We start from the raw sequence: 21,587 nt of genomic DNA, 5'->3' as shown, positions 1-21,587 counted from the left end.
TGTTTCCAGCTTTGTCAGTTACAATGTTGTTATGATCATAATTATACATGGGTACTAATGCAAATAAACACACGTTTTTAAAGATGTCCTCAGCTTCAGCAGCAGTCCCAGTTTTTTTTTTTTTTGCAAGGAAGGGATGTGTTAGAATTCCTGATCCTTCCTAACATTTGGCACTGTCACACTTTCTGATTTTTTTGTCAGTAATGATTGTAAAGTAGTATTTCACTTATGTGGCTTTTAAGCTTTTTACAAGTTTTTAGATTTTTGGATTTCCTCTTTTTTAAAATGCCTGTTTAGGGCTTTGATGTACATTGTATTTCTAATGGGTTGTATATTTTTTCTAAGTATTTTTGAGTTTGTTTTGTATATTGGATGCTGGTTCTTTTGTCAGTTACAAGTGGGAGAGATAGCTTTTCTCTGTATATGATGTGTGATTTTTTTACTTTTTACCATTTTTTCATAAATAGAACTTCTATATTTAATGTAATCAAATTTATCAACATTTTTACTCATGATTATCTTTTGTTTCTCATTTAATAAATCCTCCTTTCCTCCAATTTTATGCATTATTTTTAAGATTTTATTTACCTTCTAGACTATTTGAGCTGCTGTGGTAAAATACCTTAAGGTGGGTAATTTATAAACATTAGAAATTTGTGAAAACAATGCTGAGATTCCACCTCACTCCAGAAAGAATGGCTGCTATCATGAAATCAACCAATAACAAATGCTGGTGGGGCTGTGGGACAGAGGAACCCTGCTCCACTGCTGGTGGGAGTGTAGACTGGCGCAACCACTGTGGAAATCAGTATGGAGATTCCTCAAAGAACGAGGACTGGAAGTCCCATTTGACCCTGCTATTCCACTGCTGGGGATCTTCCCCAAAGAATTAAAAGAAACATACCACAGTGATAAATGGGCACCCATGTTCACAGGAGCACAGTTTGTGATAGCTAAAACTTGTAAACAGCCCAAATGCCCATCAACTGGAGACTGGATCACGAAAATGTGGGTTTTTTAAATAAAATGGAGTGCTACTCAGCCATAAAAAATGAGAAATTAGAGACATTTATAGCTAAGTGGATGCACATTGAGGCGATACTTTTAAGTGAAATAAATAGGACACACATGTGTAAATACCGAATAGTTTCTCTGGTGTGAGAAACTAAGTGTAAATAAGGACTAAAATGTATAATAGTTAATGTGAAATAGGAAGAAAAGGGGCAAAGGGGATGGAAGTGGGAGGGGTAGGGGAAAGGAAAGAAGGGAATGGAATTAATATGAGAAAGTGGAAAAATAGGAACAAAATATTTGTAAATAGGGAGGAATGGAGGGGTTGAAGGGAGGGCTGGGCAAGGGTGAAAAATAAGAACCAAGAGAGACTATGTAAAGGTGCAAATTTCCAATGATGAATGTCATTATATTGTAAACCTAAAATGTACCAATGATTAGAATGAATAATCGATAATGCAAAATAGGAAGAAAAGGTCCAAAGGGGTAGGGGTAGTGGGAGGGGCAGGGGAAAGGAAAGAAGGGAAAGGAAAAATGATGAGAAATAGAAGAAATGGAAATAAAGTCTTTGTAAATTGGGAAGGGTGGAGGGCATGAAGGGAGGGCTAGGAATGGGGACAAAATAAGAACCAAGATGCATCATGTAAGGTACAAGTTCCCAATGAGAAATGTAAATGTGTTATATACCTAAAATGTACCAATAAAAGAATTTAAGAGAAAAAAAAAAGAAATTTGTTACAGTTTTGAAAGCTAAGAAATCCAAAGTCAAAGCACCACTAGATTTGATGTCTGATGAGTGTCTTAATCTAGTCTGTGTTGTTATAGAAAAATGCCTGAGTCCCTTATTTTAAAACAAAGAAACAAAAAAAGAGGTTTAAGGGCTGGGTATTTAGCTCAGTGGCACCACGCCTGCCTCTCAAGTGTAAGATCCTGAGTTTGATCCCTGGTACCAAAAAAAAGAGGTTTACTTACGTTATGATTGTGGTTGCTGGAAAGCTCAAACAGAATGGTAGTGGTATATGATGAATACTCCCTGGTGTGTCACCATATGGCAGAGAAGTGGAAAGGGAAATGGTTGCTTGCAGAAGGGGCCATAGAGAGCTCACTTTGTAACAACCTGCTGTCATATACACTAACACAGTTTTGCATGAATTACATTAATATCTTTCAAGGGTGTTGCCCCCTGACCTAATCACCTTCACTGAATCCTAGTTCTTAAAGATCCAACTCCTCTCATTACTGTCACACTAGGGACCAAACTTCCACCACATGATCTTTTAGGAGACAAACATATCAGAACCATAATGCTGAGGGCTTGTTTTATACTTCCAAAACAGCACCTTCTTTGTCCTCACATGGTGGAAAGGAGACAGAACAATCCCTTCAACCTCTTTTATGAGGGTGCTAATATCCCATTCATGAAGGCAGAGCTCTTATGACTTAATCACTTCCCAAATACCCTACCCTACTACTTGTTTTGTGTTGTGTTGTGTTTTTGAGAGAGGGCCTTGATTTTAGTACAAGCTAGCCTTCAATTCACTATGAAACCTAGGCTGGCCTCAAATTTACAGTGATCCTACTGCCTCAGCCATCCAAGTGCTGGGATTACAGGCATGCACCACCATGCCCAGCTATCCTACCTCTTAATGCTATCACATTAAGAGATTGGGTTCTAATATACAGATTTGGGGAAAACACCAACATTTAAGACTATAGCAACTCTGATTCAGTATAAATTGGAAATGTACTTGGTGACAGACCGAATTGGTCTTTTGTTTTTGGAACTCTCACCAATTTGGGCACTTGGTCAATATATCAATCAAATCATCTAGAAGATAAAATAAATCACTAAGGCTGTTTTAAGCAGAAAGAGATTTTTTTTTAAGGAATTATTTATAAAATTATTGACAAGCTGGTCTCTGGTCCCCTGAATGATTTCAAATATTACTGTCTAATTGACCCATTAAAGAAATTATCTCTGGCTTAGTCAAGATACCACTGTTCAAATTGATTGTACCACTCTCCCTGCAATCCAGTGATTTCCAGCACTGGGGGGGGGGGGGGATAGAAAGCAACTACTGAGAGAACTGGCCCCAGGGCTGTTCTGTGCAGCTTGCTAAATCTAATCAGCAAAAAGCCCAATTAATGTGCTACCAAACACCCAGCTTACCTGTTTTTAATTCTTGCCAAATACATATGATTGGAAGAATCTAAATTACTTCCAGAAACCTGGCTGCAAAAAAGACTGGTATATGTAGTTTTTGCCATCAGCCCTTGTGTCATAGGAAGGCACACTAAAAGAAAGTTGAAGCAAATGCTGAACGAACCAGTGCTCCAATCGTTTGAGGTCATCTGGTTGTAGACTCCTAGCTATATCTCCTCTTTTGATATTGGGATAAACTCCTTTGATATATGTGTAGGAGCTTTATTTGCTTTTGAATAGTTTTTTTAAAAAATAAATGGTATTTTGGTAGTGTGTCTAACAGCTAATATATACTTATTACAAGTTTCCTTTGATTGTTTTAAGAATATAAATTAAGCCAAGTATAATAAATACTTAACTCAAAGTTATGGGTCTTAACTTTCACAAATAATAGTAAATATGTATTGTTTCCTTTGAAAAGATTATAAAGTACTTGTCAAGAACTTCAGTCTTTCTTTAGCATATAATTAATTATTCTTTATCTACTGGATGTGTATCAGTATAAAAACATGTGCTTATGTTACCCATCCAAAAACCAGTACATACCAAAAACCATTCTTTTAACCCACCTTCTAGCTGTTTACCTATTTTCTGCTAAAATTTTCTCAATCCATCTTCCTGAAAAAGAAGCTACATATCCTTTCTCTTTTTCTTGTCTGTCACACAATCTCAACTTCATTGGCACTTTTCTATCCTTATTTTCCTCAGTTTCAGGAGAAGTTGACACAGTTGACTATTGTTCTTGAAAATCTTTCTTCTTAGTTTTCTCTTATTTCTCTATCTCCTCCTGCTGCTGCCTCTGTTGCTTCTTTTTTCTTTTCTTTTCTATTCTTTTGTTGTTTTTGGTATTTTTTGCAGATTCCTTTACTCATAGTATGTTTCCCAGGTGTTGATAATTGAGGTCCCTTATCTTTTATCACTTTATTTAAATACACCTATATTAAGACACCATCCAAACTTTCTTCCTGAGATCTTAAACATACACATTTGCATGGATGTTTTATAGACATGTCAAAACTAACAAATCCATCATATCCAAAAACCAAACTTTTGGGGTTTTTTTTCCCAAAACCTGTTTCTCTCAAATTCTTTCTCATTTAGCTAAATGATAACTACTATCCATCCAATAGGGTTAGCCATAAATATAATGATTCCTATATTTCTTTATTTTCTCTTTCACTGTCAAGTCTAAATCCTATTGATTCTGCCTTCACAGTAAAACTTGAGTCTGTACAACTGCTTCCCTAGTTTACACCAAAACTGCTAACCTGTATCATAGCAACCAATTCCTAACTGGTCTTTCCACTTCCATGCCTGCCAAGGTAAACCATTTAAAACCCATTCCTCTGATAACAGAGTGAAGCCATTGTATAAACCTACTCCTAACTTGTAGATTTTTGTTTAGTTATAATTTTTATACAATAAAATTTACCATTTTAAGAATTTACTGCTGTGAATTTTAACAAATATGTATAGTATATATTCATATAACATGCAGTTATGGAACATTTTCATCATCCCAAAAAGTTGCCCTGTGTCTTTTTGAAGTCAGATTTCTCCTTCCATTCCCACCTTGGCAATCATTGATGTTCTTGTATCATTTGACCTTTTCTAGAATTTTGTATAAATGGAATTATATAGCCTATATTCTTTTTTTTTTTTTTTTTTTTTGGTACTGGGAGTCGAACTTGGGACCTTGCACTTGTGAAGCAGATGCTGGAACCACTGAGCTAAATTCCCAGCCCTAGCCTATATTCTTTTGTGTCTGGCTTCTTCTGTAATTCTCTTGAAACTTATTCATAACACTATATATCAATAGTTCATTCCTTCATCTTAATGGGTAATATTTCCTTTTAGGGCTATGCTCCAATTGTTTTTTCATTTCTCTGTTGATAGACATTCCAGTATTTCAGTTTGAGGCGATTACAAATATTCAAGTTACAAGACCTTGTGTTTTTAGGTGTTTTCATTTCTCTTTAGTAAATACCTAGAATTGGGATTGTTAGAGAGTATGGTAGGTGTTTAGTTTAATAAGAATTAACAGATACTTTTTCAAAGGGGTCATAATGTATGAGAGTTCTAGTTATTCCATATTTTGGTATTTTCATTTTAAAATATCCATTCTAGTAGGTATAAAGTGGCATCTTATTTTCATTTTAATTTTTATTTCTCTAAAGACTGATGATGGTTTTCAACAGATTTTGATGTGCTTATTTGTGCTTCCTATACCTCCTTTCATAATACATCTTTTTCAAAATTTACTCTTATTTTTATTGTGTTGTCTTTCCCATCTATTTCTTTTCTTTTTTGTTGTATGTTTGTTTTGTTTTGTTTTTTAAGACAAGGTCTTGCTGTGTAGTTCAGACTGGTCATGAACTCACTATGTAGCTGAGGCTGTCCTCAAACTCACTGTGATCCTCCTGCCTCAGCTTCCCTAATGCTGGGATTACAGGCATGTGCCACCACACCCGGCTTTTATTTCTTTCTTGTAATGAAATTGTACAGTTTAGTACAATATTGAACAGAAGTGATAATGGAAAACATTCTTGTATTGTTGCTGATTTTAAGAGGGAAGCATTCATTTTTTCACCAATAAGTGTGATATATATTTTTCTTAAATGCCTTATATCAGATTGAGGAAGTTCCCTTCTATTCCCACTTTGCTGAGGTATTTTTTTATTAAGTGGTGTTGGATTTTGTGACATGGCTTATTTTCATCTATTGAGATGATGATATAGCCTTTCATTTTTAATTTGATATATGGTGAGGCTCTGGGTTCTATTCCCATTATGGCATACCCACAAACACACACACACATGCATACAAATACATAAACATTATCTTTCCTATTCACATTAAGTTTTCTTCAAGTGAGATTTGGTTGGTGTCTTTCAAAGAATTTGTCCATTTTATCTAAGTCATTGAATTTATGAGCCCAAAGTTGGTCGAAGTATTACCATATCTTTTTAATGTATACATAATTTATAGTGATGTTTTCTCTTTTATTGTTGACATGCATAATTTATGTCTTTTCTAACAATTAGAGATTTATCAATTATACTGATCTTTTGGAGGAATGAGCTATCAGTTTCATTGATTTTTTTTTTCACAATTTCCCATCTTCTGTTTCATTGATTTATGCCCTTTATGACTTCTATTTTTTTCTAGATGTGATTTCCTGTTCTTTGTTCCTTGTGTTAAAGGGGAAGCTTAAATAATTTGGGGGGAAATTTTCCTTTTTTATGTATAAATTTAATGCTATGAATTTCCCTTTTAAGAATTGCTGTAGCTGCAACCCATACATTTTTATATGTTGTCCTTTTCCTACCATGCCAGTAAATATTTTATATTTTCTGTTGTTAATTCTTGGGCTGATGGGTTACTTACAATCCAGCAATTTAAGTGTTAGGTTTTTGGGTTTTTTAATTGATAATCATTTTTGTTGTATTGTGGTCCAAAATGTACGATGATGTCTATGCTCTATTCTCTTGGCTTCCCACTGATGCTTTTTAACAGTAGCCCCTGTGAATGTCTATGTCTGTGACTGTCAGCAAAGTACTTAGGCAGTGATACGTCTCCTCTTCATAGTTTCCTTGCTTCTAAGATTATGCCCTAACTTCCAGCTGCTCTGCCAGCTTTGGGTGCTATATTGTGACATGTCGAACTTTCTGTTCCTGAGCTAATTATGGTGAGGGAGTACATTTAATTAAGAAATACATCAAACTTAACAGATCTGCTGTTGTAGCTCTGCTTTTCAAGAGTAGATTTCTCTACATTTTCTGCCAAGTATTTTAAAGAATCTTTGGATGGTCTAAACTCTGAATTTGGTTTTTATTTCTTCTATGATTCACTCACTGCCAGACTTTTCTCCTTTAAGTTTCCAGGTATTTACGTAGTCCTGAATTTTTACCTCTTGCACCTTTAGTTCATTAGTTTAGTTCATAAGCCTGCTATTTCTTATTCTGCCATTTTCTGTAGTTAGAACTGGGGATTGAGCAGTGTAATTGGACCTGAAAGCCACAAAGTCACATTTTTTACCCTACTTTTAGTTATGACTTTTTCAGATTATACTCTCTTCTGACTTTTCTATGCCTTTTGATGCTTTCTGGTATCTTTAGTTGTTTTAATTTTTTTGTAACTTGGTTTTTATAATTATTATATATGTAGGATTCTTATAACCACTTTATCATAGTATTATCACCACCAAAAGTTATCTCCTCAAAAGTAAATTACTTAATTTTTTCTAAACTTTTTACATAAGACTCCAAAGGTAGCATATGATGTAGCCTAGGCAATCCAAACTTTATATTTCCCAGAAAAAAAATGATTAGTTAAGAAATGGGCACATAATGTAAGTCAGACTAATCAAAGACAATGAGATTCCATTCAGGGACTTTTTTAGTCCTGGTGAGGTAAGACACCCTTTTTCCCCACCCCACAAAACTGGTAGGAAGGGCCTGTCTGTGGGAGTAGAACCAAGAGGAGAGAGAAATTGGGTCTTGGTAAACCTTCCATTCAACCTCTTCATCTCAACTGAGCCTTTTCTAGTGACTTTTGAGCTATATTAGTCATTAAATAACCTTTTCACCTAGTGGTATTGAGTTGGTATTTTGTGTATTTCAATCTCTTTACCTACTTCTTCAAATTTATCTGGCCTATTCCAGTTATGTCCTTTTGTCTTTCAGCCTTTCTGATCTTTTAGTTCTTCAGATATAAAGATTTCCTTCCCAACTCAAGTTCTCTGTCTGAAGGACCTTTTTAAGGCTTTTTTTTTTTCTTATCAGATTCTACTTTGTCTCACGTTAAATATCCTGAGACCCTGTGATGGTTAATTTTATGGGTACAGAATACCCAAATTAAAAATTATTTTTTAATGTGTCTCTATGGGTGTCCCAAAGTAAGATTAGCATTTGAATCTGTGGACTGAGTAGAAAAAATTGCCCTTCTGGGGGTAAGGGTGCATCTTGCAATTTCTTGAGGACTTGGATAAAACAAACAAATAGAGAAGAAAGTAATTTGTTTTTCCAGCCTGATTGGTTTATCTGTGACATCAGTTGTCTCCCACTACTGGAACTTCTACCACTGGCTCTACAATTCTCAGAACCATTGGCTTTCCTCAGTTGGCCTCCATAATCTCATGAGCCAATTCCTTATAATAAATTAATTAATCTTATTAGTTCTGTTTCTTTGAAGAGTTTTGACTAATACAGACCTTAAGTAGAGATAACTCTACTGATCATAGTGTGTAGGTAATTGCTCCATTATTATCTATCCCTGTACCTTTTAGTTTCCTCTGAAACACTCTTCCCATTATGTAATTATACATTTGGTGTTGTTTTATTTATTCATTCTTTGTTGTTTAAAGTGCAGGGACCATTATCTCTTTTCTTCTTCTAGACCATGTGTTCATTCAGTGCCTGGTACAAAATATAAAAAAATTTTTTTTGGTATGGGGCATTGAACTCAGGACCTTGCACTTGCCAGGCAGGTGTGGTACCACTGAGTTACATCCTTGACCCTAAAAATAATTATTGAAATAAAGAAGAGAAGGAAAGATGAAGTTGAAAGACTAGGTTTTGAAACTCAGATGATAAAATAACTTTAATTAATAAGTTTTCTGGCACTTTTGCCATCCTTCATGCCACTATAATGATGTACATGAATGTCTCCGCTGAGGCTCTCAAGAGCTATAACAATGCCAAAAAGGGCAAACACCAGGCTCTTATTAGGCAGTGCTCCAAGGTCATCATCCAGTTTCTGTGAGGATAATGCATGGTTACGTTGGCAAGTTGGAATCATTAATGATCGTACAGCTGGGAACATTATTGTGGATCTCACAGGCTGGTTAAACAAGTATAGTCTGATTAGCCTTAATATGATGTACAACTCAGAGATCTTGAAAAATGGCAGAATAATCTACTTTTATTTTGTCAATTTAATCTCTTTGTACCTAAAATCTCAGATAACATCATGAACCATGCAGAAGATGAAAACACACAGATAAAAAAATCTTGAGATTTATTTTAAGTAATATAATCCTTCAATGAAAAAACCACATAAATTTTGTGTATTGTTTTGGTAATATCAGGTGACTATGCAGATTTCAGTTAGAATTAGGATTTTTTATAGGCTGCAGAGTAAGGCATCATATAAATCAGTTTGTATCACTAAAGAGGCAGTGTAGTTAAAAAAAGGAAAGTCAAAATTTAGAATTTAATTAGGACTTATTTAAAAGACAACCAGATCTTAAATTTATAGTAAGTAGAGAATCATCAAGAGAATGAGAGACCTTCTTTTGAGGCTTTTTAGATAAAGCCAAAGTTTCTTTAATTATTTATATTATAGTATGAATTATTATAACAGTATTTTCTTTTTAGCTGATTTGTCAATGCTGTAGATATATATGAATCCTAAACAAAGGCTCTTAAATTATCAGCTATCTCACTTTTCTTTAGTGGAGTTTATTTAACGAGATGCTTGATTATAAGTCATTATTACCAGTCAGCCAGGGTTCTTTTGCCCAATCCAGAAAGAAGTCATGAATAGACAACATATAGCTCTGAGTTTTAAATACCAGTGGCTCTCAGCTCTTAGTGTTAGTAACTCTTCTTGCTGTTTTTCTACCAGCCAGAGCCAGCAACTACCAATAGCTCTCTGGAACTCTTTCAGCAGCCATTTCTAGCAGTTCCCAGAAGCTCTTCATTGCTCTATCTCTCTGTGGCTACTATTGCACTCATTCCTAGCTGCTGGGTGCTTTCAGTACCAGTAGCCTTTAATGTTACCAGTTCTTATGCAACCAGCTTATTCTGCTCTACTCGAGATAGAAATCATGAATACCAAAGTAAATCCATCTGAAGGAGGCTTTACTAGGTCTTATGCTGCAGCATAATGGCAAGCAGTACATGGACTGATCTGATAAACGTGAGAGGAAGGCTGATTATATAGACAAAAGGGCAGGAGCACACATGTGCACAGTGTCCTGCCAACTAAATGAACATTTTCTGCTTAGTCATGGTAGGAGAGGGCTCCTTGTGGACTGGAGTGGGAAAATCTGAAGTGGCTGGAAAGGGGAAGAGTCATCCAGAGAAGCCAAGGGGTGCAATAATCTGGGGTAGACCCAGACCAGAGCTTCTACCAACAAAGCAAAAGTCTCCCAGTAGTCAGAGGCATTTAAGGTCACGATTGACAAAGATGGAAGAATGAAAAAAAATTTTTAAGTACCTTTTGGGGAGTGTTAGTCCTTTCTCCTCTGTCTCAATTATTTTTGAATTATCACCAGGCGTGGTGGTGCACACCTATGATCCCAGCACTTGGGAGGCTTAGGCAGGAGGATAGCCACAAGTTTTGAGTCCAGCCTGCACTACATAGTGAGTTCAAGGCCAGCCTGGATTACATAGCAAGAACCTGTCTCAAAAAAAGAACAAAAAAAAATTATGTTACCTAACTTCTGTTAGTAGAAATTTATAGTTGTTGTTTTTTTGTATCGAGGATCGAACTCGGGCCCTTGCGCTTGTGAGGCAGGCAGCAAAACCAATGAGCTAAATCCCCAGCCCAAAAATTTATAGTTTTGATTTAAAGTTTTTAGCAGGCAATGCATTCAGGTCAGTTAAATACTTTTTAAAAATGAAACAAATTGGGCTGGGGATTTAGCTCAGTGGTTCTGCCGCCAGCCTTGCAAGCGCAAGGTCCTGAGTTTGATCCCCAGTACCAATAAATGAATGAATGAATGAATGAATGAAACAAATGTTATGGGCTGTGCCCTCCCCCAAAAGACACATGTTGGAATCCTAGACTCTGGTACTTTAGAATTTAGAGTATTCAGATTAAAATGAAGTCATTGGGTAGGTCCTAATCTAATGTGATTGGTGTCCTCATAAAAAGGGGAAATTTGGACACAGAAACATGGACAGAGAGAAACACACACAAGGACATAGGAAGAATACCTAAGGTTACCATAGACTAGGAGAGAAGCATGGAACATATCTTTCCCTAGTACTTTCAGAAGGAGCATGGTCCACCAAACACATTGATTTTACACTTGTACCTTCTAGAACTATGCAACAATAAATTTCTGCTGTTCTAAGTCACCCAACCACAGTATGACTTATTATGGCAGCCCTAACAAACTAATGGATCCATTAAGTTCTTATTGCTAAAAAACTATTCTGTTAAAAACAAACATTGCCTGAGTGATAAAAAAATGATAAATTATTTGCTAAACTAAATCAAAAGCTTATTGACTATGTTTAGTGCTATAGGGTGGCAGCTTTTGTTCTCAAAGCTACCAGTGCTTTTAATAACTTTACTTGTTTTCTAATAAAAATACTGTTTGAAGAGATTATGGTAACTTAGAGTGGAGAATGATGGCAGGCAGTTTAGCCAAATCATGAAAATTATCATCACCAATGCCACATAGCAACATCATGGGCCTCAGGTATCTTGCTCTGAGAAGGGCACATTGGGATTCCTTCCCCAAATGTATAAGCTCCTTCTAATCATTAGAAAGTACCAAACCAACCTAAATTGAAGGACATCGTACAAAACATTGGACTACAAAATATTCTTCAGTGTATCAGTCCTAAAGACAGGACTGAGAAACTGTCACTGGTTAGAAAAAATTAAAGACAAATACAAATTAAATATAATATGGGATCTTAGGACAAAGAAATAATTTTAATGAGAAAACTAATTAATCTGAATATTTTAGTTAACTAAGGTTAATTTCTTGGCTTTGAATATTTGTCAATAGTCATATTAGACATTAACATAAGAGGAGTTTGATGGAGTGCACATAGGAGCTTTATACTGTTTTTGCCACTCTTAAGAGTCTAAAATCTCAAGATAAATGTATTCCATCAATCTTTTAAAATATGAACACGAACTGGCTCAAATATGAGAATACAGGAATTAAATGAAGATTATTTGGGGAGAAATGTTTTGGTATCATTAACTATATAGTATTTTGTTCTTTAATCAGTTAAAATTTACATAATTTATACAGTTTGAGTTTCAGAATATTTAAACATTAAGAATTTTAATATGTGAGCCAGTAATTTGAGTATTTCTTGAATTTATAGTAATTTTGATTATATTTTGGACGTTACACTCCATTATTACTGATGTTAAAGTACATACCATTGTGCTTGCTTCAGCAGCACATATACTAAAGTACATACCATTTTTGATGATTAGCCATACTTTGCAGTTTCTATATTAGAAGCTGATTTTGCAATGCTATAAATTATGCTTATAATTTTAAAGAGCTAGACACAAAAGCCTGAAGACATATTGCAATAAGTTTGTGTAGCATTGAAAGATTAAAGACATTTTTCACATACAAAAAAGCAAAAAGTAGAGTTATAGTAAAGAGTCTTCTCAATTCTTTTTTAAAAATTCAAAGTTTTAATGTACTTATTCTTTTTATTTTGCTTTAATGTGATTTATAGACTTGTCTTTAATGATAGGGGATTTTCCTCACTGGTATTAAGGTTTAAGGCATCGGTTCAGTATTTCTACCATTTTGTTCTTATAAAGAGAAAAAACTGTAGTATTCATTAATAAAAATACTTGTAATTACCATGAATTGATACTGATCCACTGTTATAAATGTACTGCTTTTAAACACTTTTTTATATATATCAGGTAGTAGATTTGAAAAACACTGCTGAAAAGTATTTAGTGTATTATGACATTGAAGATGTATATAAATTTTTATTATGAAAAATGTACATTGTTACTTTTCTGTTAGAATGACATAGTTTATTTTTAAGGAAATTTGTTTGAATGTTAATCTGTTAAAAAGGAATAACTAGTTCCAAACATACTACGATTTTATGATGTAATTTCCCCATTTGCAAATACTTTCTCTGAGTAAAACTTTAATAATTTTTAATCAAGATGGGTTTTGTGAAAATCTTCTGACATTAGGTATATTATCGTAGGGAAAATTTACTTCCTCAAAAGAGGAGTATTCTAGCTGGGTTAAGTGGTACACACCTGTAATCTCAGCACTAGGGAGGCTGAGGCAGGAAGATCACCATGATTTCCAGGCCAGCCTGGGCTACATAGTGAGTTGTTCAAGGGCATCCTGAACTACATGATGAGACTTTGTCTTAAAAAAAAAATTTCTAATATTCACATAATTTAGTTTTATAGTCATAAAATTAATAGAGCCTGTTTGACTTGTGTTGTATTTTGTTTCATGTAAGAATATATCTGTTTTTTACTCATGCAGAAAATATGCTTTAAGTGTGATTATAGGATTTACTAAGTCATCACCAGTCTATTAATAAAACATTCACTTTAAAGTAGTCTTGATTTGAATTCCCATCTCTGTGGTGTCACCAGGCATCAATGTAATTCTGTACACAGTTCTACACAGAATTACATCTGTGCTCATTCAACAAAGAACGAGCTTTATTCATCATAGTTTCAAGTGAAAAAAAATTTGTAGAACTACAGAATTATATCCATGCCTGGTGACACCAGAGATGAGCAGTTCTCAAAAATGATAATAATAATGAAAATGAAATATATAACCTTATTTACTTTGATTTTGAGAACTGATGTTTTAGGTAAATAACTTTTATCAATTAAAATTGACCGGAAGAAGGCCACTTTTGTTAATTATGTACTGTAATACGATATCAAATGTTTTTGCTCCTAAGAAGGAAATTTTCTATTGTGTCTAGATGTCACGTTTGTTTATTTGTTTGTTTGTTTCTGGGGATTGAACCTACTTTACCACTGAGCCATACTACACCCTCAGACTTTAGCTGTCACTTTTAGAGTTAAAAAAGAATTTTATTGTTATCAAAGTATATTGTTTTGTTTGTGGTACCATGGATTAAACCCAGGGCTTTCACATTGAACTACATCCCCAGCCCTTTTATTCATGTGTATGTTTTGAGACAGGCTATCACTGAGTCATGAAGTTGCCCAGCTTGGGCTCAAACTTGCCTCCTGGAATTCTGGGATTATAGGCATGTGACACCGTGCTCAGCTGTTGGTTTTTATTTGCTGCTGTAAGAGTGATATCTTCATTTAGATATTGCTTATATTTTCTGCCCATGAGACTCTAAGGTTTAGCTCACTGGTTTCTTCATAATAAGGAAATTAATGTTTTCACTATGCATCTAAAGAAAGGTATTTATTATCCAGTTTTTGTAGAAGTATTTTTATGTTTCAATTACTCTGAATTTTTATAATATTTTGTATAATTTTAATAGTTTGAATTTATTCCACAAATTTCTGTGTATTAAATCATGGCTATGTATAATTTGATAAATACAATTTATGAATCATTTTGTGATGGGAGGGAAGAAAAGAGTAATTTTTTTGTAAAACACAAATGGCAAATGACTATAAATTCTCCAAAGCTACTATCTATGTTCAGTTCATCTTGCTTATGAGGACCATTGATAGAAAAAGGAATACTGCATAACTAACCGTAGAATGTTTATAAATACATAAAACATTTGATAACACCCATATGAATCAGAAGTTGAATTCATTGTCCAAAATGAGAGATTTTATTTGTAATAACAAATGAAAAGAAACAGTAGCTTTTTACAAGGTCATTTTTTAGAGAAATTTCCTGGGTTTCTGAGAATTAGCTAAGAATAAAAACAAAAATCAGTCTTTCTGGTGGCCTTTCACTGGACTTAAAGACAGTGATGTTTGGGTAACCATTTTCTCAGGAGAATGCCCTATTTTATAATTCTGCCTCAGTGCTAATGTAGTCCAGAACTCTGCAAACACAAAAGTACCAGTTCAACAGTTTTCTTTGTATTTTTTTTAAAATTCACCCAATTTTCTATTTAGGATTTAAAGAACAAAAATAAAGATTGACTTAGAGAAGACATTTGAGTTTATGCACTTTTCTTGTTTTATCTCAGTTTCTAGGGGAAGGCCTCCTTGTAAAGACACTACGAGGACATCTAGTTATTACTTTACATATTGAGAGTATTAGCCCATCCGAACTTTTTCCTTAGAGGCTGATATAAGATGTACTTGCTGGAATTTATTTCAATCTTAATTACTTATTTAAATCCTCCAGGCTGGGCATAGCTCAGTGGTAGAGCACTTCACATGTTGAGGCCTTGGGTTTGATCCTGAGCACTACAAAAGAAAAACAAAGTTATCTAAATTTTCCTATTTCAGCAAAGAATGTAGCATTATTTCAGTAAAAAAATATAGGGTTATATCATTCTGTGAGGATATATTCTGAACTTTTTTAGGACTATCTCTTGGTTTCAAGAGAGAAAAAGAAAAGAGGAGAGATTTGATTGATAACTTAATGATAACAAAAAGTATACTCATTTTGAACTTAACCTTTTTTTCATTTACTTCAAACATATTGTACAGGCAGGGCTGGTATAAACAGGAAATAATAAAGGAATCATTCTGATTTTAATAATACAATAGTAATCTTTACAAAATAAATTCTTGCAGTACCTTAGATTATGAACTTTGATACTCTGTTTTCATAGTAGGAACCTAGGGAATTATAATTATTTTCTGGAAATAAAGGGAAAAATTTTCTCCCAAATCCTCACAAAATCTGGGAGCCAGAGATTATTAGCTCAGTGATGCCAGTGCCTACCTGGCAAGCACAAGGTCCTGAGTTCAATCCCTGGTTCCAAAAAAAAATGAAAAAAAAATCCTTACAAAGTTTGAAAAATAAAAGTTATGTTTTTGATCATATAACACTCCAAGCTGGTATTATGACACTTAGTGCTAGATTCTCTTTAAAGTGGAGACTGAAAAATCACATTCATTCAAGTTGAATATTGATTACTATCAGAAAGGTTAAAAATGATTTTTGTATTGGTAACTACCTATGAATCCATTTAGAAATACCTTACTAAATGTATTGCTTATGTTAATTAATTGCTTATGTTGTCTTGAGCATTGCTTTATTCAGCTAGATTATACAGGCCTTTTGGTATCCAGATATTCTTCTCACCTAAAAGGTGTTAGAGAAGGGAGCTTCAGTTCTGGTACATCAGAAATGGGATCTCATTGCCTAAAGTGTATGATAATTTGAATGATGACTTGGTAACAGATTTTGGTTCTATTTCATTGACTTTCAACCTTAAATTAGTGCAAAGTTTATATTTTCCTACTTAGAAGCAAAAACATTTGACATATTAATATACGTGTATTAACAAAATTGGCCTTACTTCCTAAGGTCAAACAATTTTAATTAATAAAAATTATTTGCTTAAAATATCGATTGTCAAATCTCAAAATTGAGGAAATAAGGTTATACCTTTTATTTTCATTATTTTACAGTACTTTGATGTTTCAAGAAACATGTCACTCTGTAGGGCTTGAAGAGTAGAAATGCAGAAAGAAATGTAAAACAAAAATTTAATACTAAGGAAATTATTATAAATTTTAACTATGAACATTGAAATCAGAGAAATCTCATCTGGTTTTATAACACAACTTTAAGTGTGTTTTTTTCCCTCCCAGGACATATATTCAGAGCAGCTGGGGATCAACCGTTTAACCTGTCCACAGTGTCGAGTGCCTTCCCAATGGTCAGCCACCCAGTCTTTGGTCTACATTCAGCCAGCTCAGGGCATTCAGAATTTGGTGGTTTGGGGACACTTGGTACACCCACAGCCTTAGCCGCACATCCCCAACTAGCATCTTTTCCAGGTAAACATCTGTTACAAACAGTGTTTAAGGAAAGAAGGAATGCTTGAAATGTTCAAGCAGTAATTTGTTTATTAAACTGAGCAAAAAGAATAGTATAATGCCTGGTATATTTAACTCCTATGCAAGAATTGGCTCAGTCTTATTTATCACATGCAAAAAAATAAATAAATAAAGCACACTGTGTATTAGATAGCATAGCAGTTACTTAGGTTTTCAGGTATTTGACTGGATAAATAAGCATTTGCCACAGACATGAATAATAAAGCCAAAATTTTCTGATGTATTTTATTTAAGTATAGTACAAAAAGTGTGCATATCTTAAATGTAGAGTTTGAATTTTTCTGTTTTATATATTTTTTAAAGTATAGTGTAAAATTAAAATCCAGTTCTTACGAATATTTTTGGGGGGTTCTTTTCTTCACTTTGTAGCAACAATGTACTTGACTCTTAAATTTCTAAATTTTTCTATATTTGGTCAAAACAGCTAGAGAGTTGTACCACTTATGTGCCAAAGGTACCAGTGTTAGGTGAAATTCAACAGATTATGAAGCAACAGTTAATTAAAACAGTGATTAAAGCTTAACTTAGAAAAACATGCTTTAATTTCTTTTGTTATAGTCTCTTGAATGTTTAAACTTAAATGTATTTTAAAATTAATTTTAATTTAATACATTTTAGAAAAAGATACATAATGTATGTAAAATAGTTTAAAACATTAGAGCATAATTCCAAAGACTAACAGACTTGAATTTCAATCTTTTGCTGCTTAGTAGTTGTATGGCCTTGGACATCTTATCTGACTTCTCAGCCCGTTTTCTCTCCTGTAAAATGAGAATAATAATAATAATAATAATAATAATACTTTATAGGATTTTCACAAAGATTAAACAACATAATCATGTTCAGTGCTGTGTACAGTGTTTGGTATACATAATTATTCCATAATTGGTAAATGTCATTATTCTCTATTGCCCACTTTAATGTTTCATAAATTGTCAATCGTTTCTTTAAAAAGAAACAACTATTATGTTTAAATTATATGTAGAAAAGATAGATGGTTAAATATATATTTCACATGCTACAGTATTTCTTGAGTTATATTTTTAACATACTTGTCTGGAGAAAGTGGGATGATGAAGAGGAGTAATGTGAGTAAACAGATGATATCTTAAACTAAGACTTAACATTTCCTTTAAAAATATTCATAGGAACTTATTCCATTGTTAGCATGGTTGCTTAGCAAGATAACCACTGAACATATTTTTCATAAAATAGAAGATTGCTGAATAAAAATAAAAACAAATTCTATATTTTTTATGATATCTTAAATATTTTTATTGTTTTAGCATGATTTATTATAATACTTTGAGCATTCTAGACCACAATATAATTACTATATTATTAAAATCAAATACCTTCTACACTGTAATTGGTTAACAAATGTAAAAGGTCACTCATCTGAATTTTCATAATGTTGATACTTGCACTGTATGAAAAATTTTAATAGCCTACATCAACTATTCACTCATTTATCATATTCTGTATACAAGGCCAGTTACTGAGGAATGTGCCAATATATTTTATGTTGCTCCTAGTTTCAAGGGAATAGATAAATAGACAATTACAAAACAAAGTCTTTAGTGATAAGAGTATGCATGTACAAGCATACATCTTTGTCAAATTGGCAGATTATGCCTTACAGAGAATTCATTTCAGTTGTAGATTTGGTATGACTTAAATATCAGTTCTCTATAAGGTAATCAAATTGCTAAATTTTCAAAATCACTCCATAAATAAATGAAAGAAAGACACAATTAATACATACTAGGAGTTTTAAAGGAGGAATAATTTAAAATTTTATTGGTTGGTCACAGTAGCACATGCTTGTAATCCCAGCACTCTGGGAGCTGAGGCAAGAGGATTGTGATTTGGAGGCCAGCTTAGGATACATAGCTAGACCAACAAACCAATCAATCAGTCAATCAATAAGTAGTTCTAAAGTATTTTTCTGGTTTAAATCAATAAATATAATTATTTCATGGACATTAATATAATGAAATTATTTTCATTTTATGTTAAAATAGTATTTTATGATATTTTAAAAAAATTTATAATGTTGATCATTATATCTTAATTTTATAAAACTGAGTATTTGTGAAGTATCTGGCTCTTGCACTTTCAAACTTCTGCTGAATGTTTTAGATTCAAATTGAGATTTTTTTGTATTATTCAGAATATTATAATCCTTCAGTTTGAATTATTAATTGCTATTATGCTGTTACCTCTTTTGGATACTCAAATTCATCCTGTGATTTATGTAGTCTTTTTTTAATTTTTCATTTTATTAACAAGCTAATTTGTGAGTGACTAAATTTTGTTTTTTATTTTCATAAATTTGGACGATAGGTAAACTTGTCAGTCAGAAAAATTATATTTTTCCTACAAAATACTATCAGACATTTGTAAAGTTTATATGAGAAGCTCTACCATTTTCATCTTTTTATTTAATTGATCTTATTTACTTGCATTTTCTTTAGTGTCACTTCATTTATAACACATATTTTCCTATTATTTTCTCTAATCCATACTACAGACTTATATACCATTGATATTCTGAAGAACATTGTCATAGGTTTTTAGTTTATTTCTAAAATACTTAAATCATTATATTTTATTATCTTACCAAATTGTTTGATGCAAAATTTATACACTCATCTTTAAAACTTTAGTTACACTGTACTAGGTGATAGAAATATCTTTGGGAAACCACAGTTCCTTTTTATCAAATAGTAGAACCTAGATTTCAAACCCATAAATATCAATGAGAATCTCCTATGCTGATACAAGCCCACAATATACACCTATTCTTCCTGTCTAAATGTACTTCTTTCATCTAAAGTGGGTCAGTGATTAATGTTTCTATATAGCCATTCTTGTTCAGTTCCCATCATTCAGTCATGGTTAAATATACGAGAATGTCATTTCACTAGAATACCTTCTGGCAATCCAGGATAACATTTACAGTTTCTGCTTGTAGTATTTTTTAGACCTCTGAGAATGGCAGCTACCATGAACATTTCACTTTTTTAAAAACCAGATTTCACTGTTAGATAATGAAAGTGGTCATAACTTTACATTGTATTTTAATCAAGAAATATTCCTATAGAATTTTTATAATGTGATACAATACACTGACAATAGTTTCTTCTATGCTGGATTTTTTAAATCTAATTTTCTTGTGGCTATTATGATCAAATAGAAATATATTATTTAGAAGATCAGCCTGAAAGATACTGTAATAACTGATTTTGTAATCTAGTGGATTAGTGAATTTGAGGTTATTTCTGAGATTTCATATGGGGCAATACAAGGCTATCCTTTGGATGCTTTTCAAATCTCTTCTTAATCTCACCCTTCCTTGAAAAATGTATAAAATTTGACTTTCAATCATAAAAGTTTGAACTAAGAGCTACTGTTTGAATACCTAAATTTCATTCCATAATTTTCTACCATTTAGTTATTTTATACTGATTAAGCAGTCATTGTCACCTGTAATTTATAAGCAGGAGCATAAACAAAATGCAAGGCTTTTTTCATTAATTGTAAGGAGAGAAGCTTTATAAATCTTTATATTTTAGTGCAAATTGATTTTGAAATCTTCTTTGAGAACTTCTCAGACAAAAAAGTTATTGATATTGCTATATTTACATTTTTGTCTGACTATAGAATTTTTTCTTCCGTAAATACATTTGAGATATAGTGGATTACCATAGTCTTCATAGTATTAGACCACCAGATTTATCAGAGCCAGATTTATATTATCTATAATTGGAAAAAATTCTTAACATAGTTTGTAGATATAAGCTTAAATTCTAAGGTTTTAAGATAGATTAATATAGACTTAAATATTTCTTTACTAATTTAAAAAAAGTATATCAGGCTGGGGATTTGGCTCAGTGGCACTGCGCCTGCCTGGCCAGCACAAAGTCCTGAGTTCGATCTCCAGTACCAAAAAAAAATAAATAAATAATTTAAAAGTATATTAAAAGTCATCAAAGAGTCAAATAATTCCTTTATATTCCAAGTTTTCAGTTTTATTTTTAAAACTATGAAATACCTTTGTCCTTTTTAGCTTGAATCTAGAAAACTGCTAAGTGGAGATCCTTGAATACTGGCCTAATGAGAAGAGTGACAAGTGTACAAGTTCTAATTAGCAGTTTACACTTAAAAAGATGATCACAAGTATGTGAACTAAGCAGTTCTATTCCAACTAGAAACTTAAAATATTTTTTTCAGGAATAAAATATAGAAATCAGTGTTGCATTAACTAAAAAGTTAATTGAAATGTCATTGTTTGGTTGGTTTGTTTGGTTTTGAGGTGCAGAATGGTGGCGAACAACAGATATTCATACCCGTACAGGAGCACCTTTCTTTCCACCATTACTAGGAATTCCACCACTGTTTGCTCCTCCAGCCCAGAATCATGATTCATCTTCATTCCCTTCAAGGACTTCAGGAAAAAGTAATCGAACTGTTCCTGAAAAAGGTACCCATATTAGCATTAATATTAATATTAAGTGAAGTATTGTAAGTCTTCCATTCTAATACCTATATTCAGTGGAGTACAGGTTTAATAACATTTTTATAGCATTATGTTAGAGACTTTTACATCATCTTGTTTAATTCTTATAATAATTCTTTGAGA

At 33.0% G+C, this 21,587-nt stretch overlaps 1 protein-coding gene across 46 annotated transcripts in view; it reads left to right on the top strand.

The window, feature by feature from the left end:
* Baz2b (bromodomain adjacent to zinc finger domain 2B) overlaps positions 1-21,587 on the top strand; it is a 411,121-nt gene that overhangs the window by 250,952 nt on the left and 138,582 nt on the right. For 30 of the 46 annotated variants that reach the window (XM_087196196.1, XM_087196318.1, XM_021265788.2 and 27 more), the window contains 2 exons: positions 16,694-16,882; positions 21,261-21,428. In XM_087196196.1, the coding sequence (XP_087052322.1) occupies positions 16,694-16,882; positions 21,261-21,428 (357 nt within the window). The remainder of the gene's footprint in view (positions 1-16,693; positions 16,883-21,260; positions 21,429-21,587) is intronic. The other 16 variants (XM_021265823.2, XM_087196287.1, XM_087196363.1 and 13 more) reach the window with 3 other exon arrangements.

This window comes from Heterocephalus glaber, unplaced genomic scaffold (assembly GCF_053883595.1).
Source record: "Heterocephalus glaber isolate CG9 unplaced genomic scaffold, H.glaber_assembly_v1.0 deba00000347, whole genome shotgun sequence".
NCBI classification, from domain to species: domain Eukaryota; kingdom Metazoa; phylum Chordata; class Mammalia; order Rodentia; family Bathyergidae; genus Heterocephalus; species Heterocephalus glaber.
Note: the sequence above shows the minus strand (reverse complement) of the source record. Positions and strands in the feature narration are given on the sequence as shown.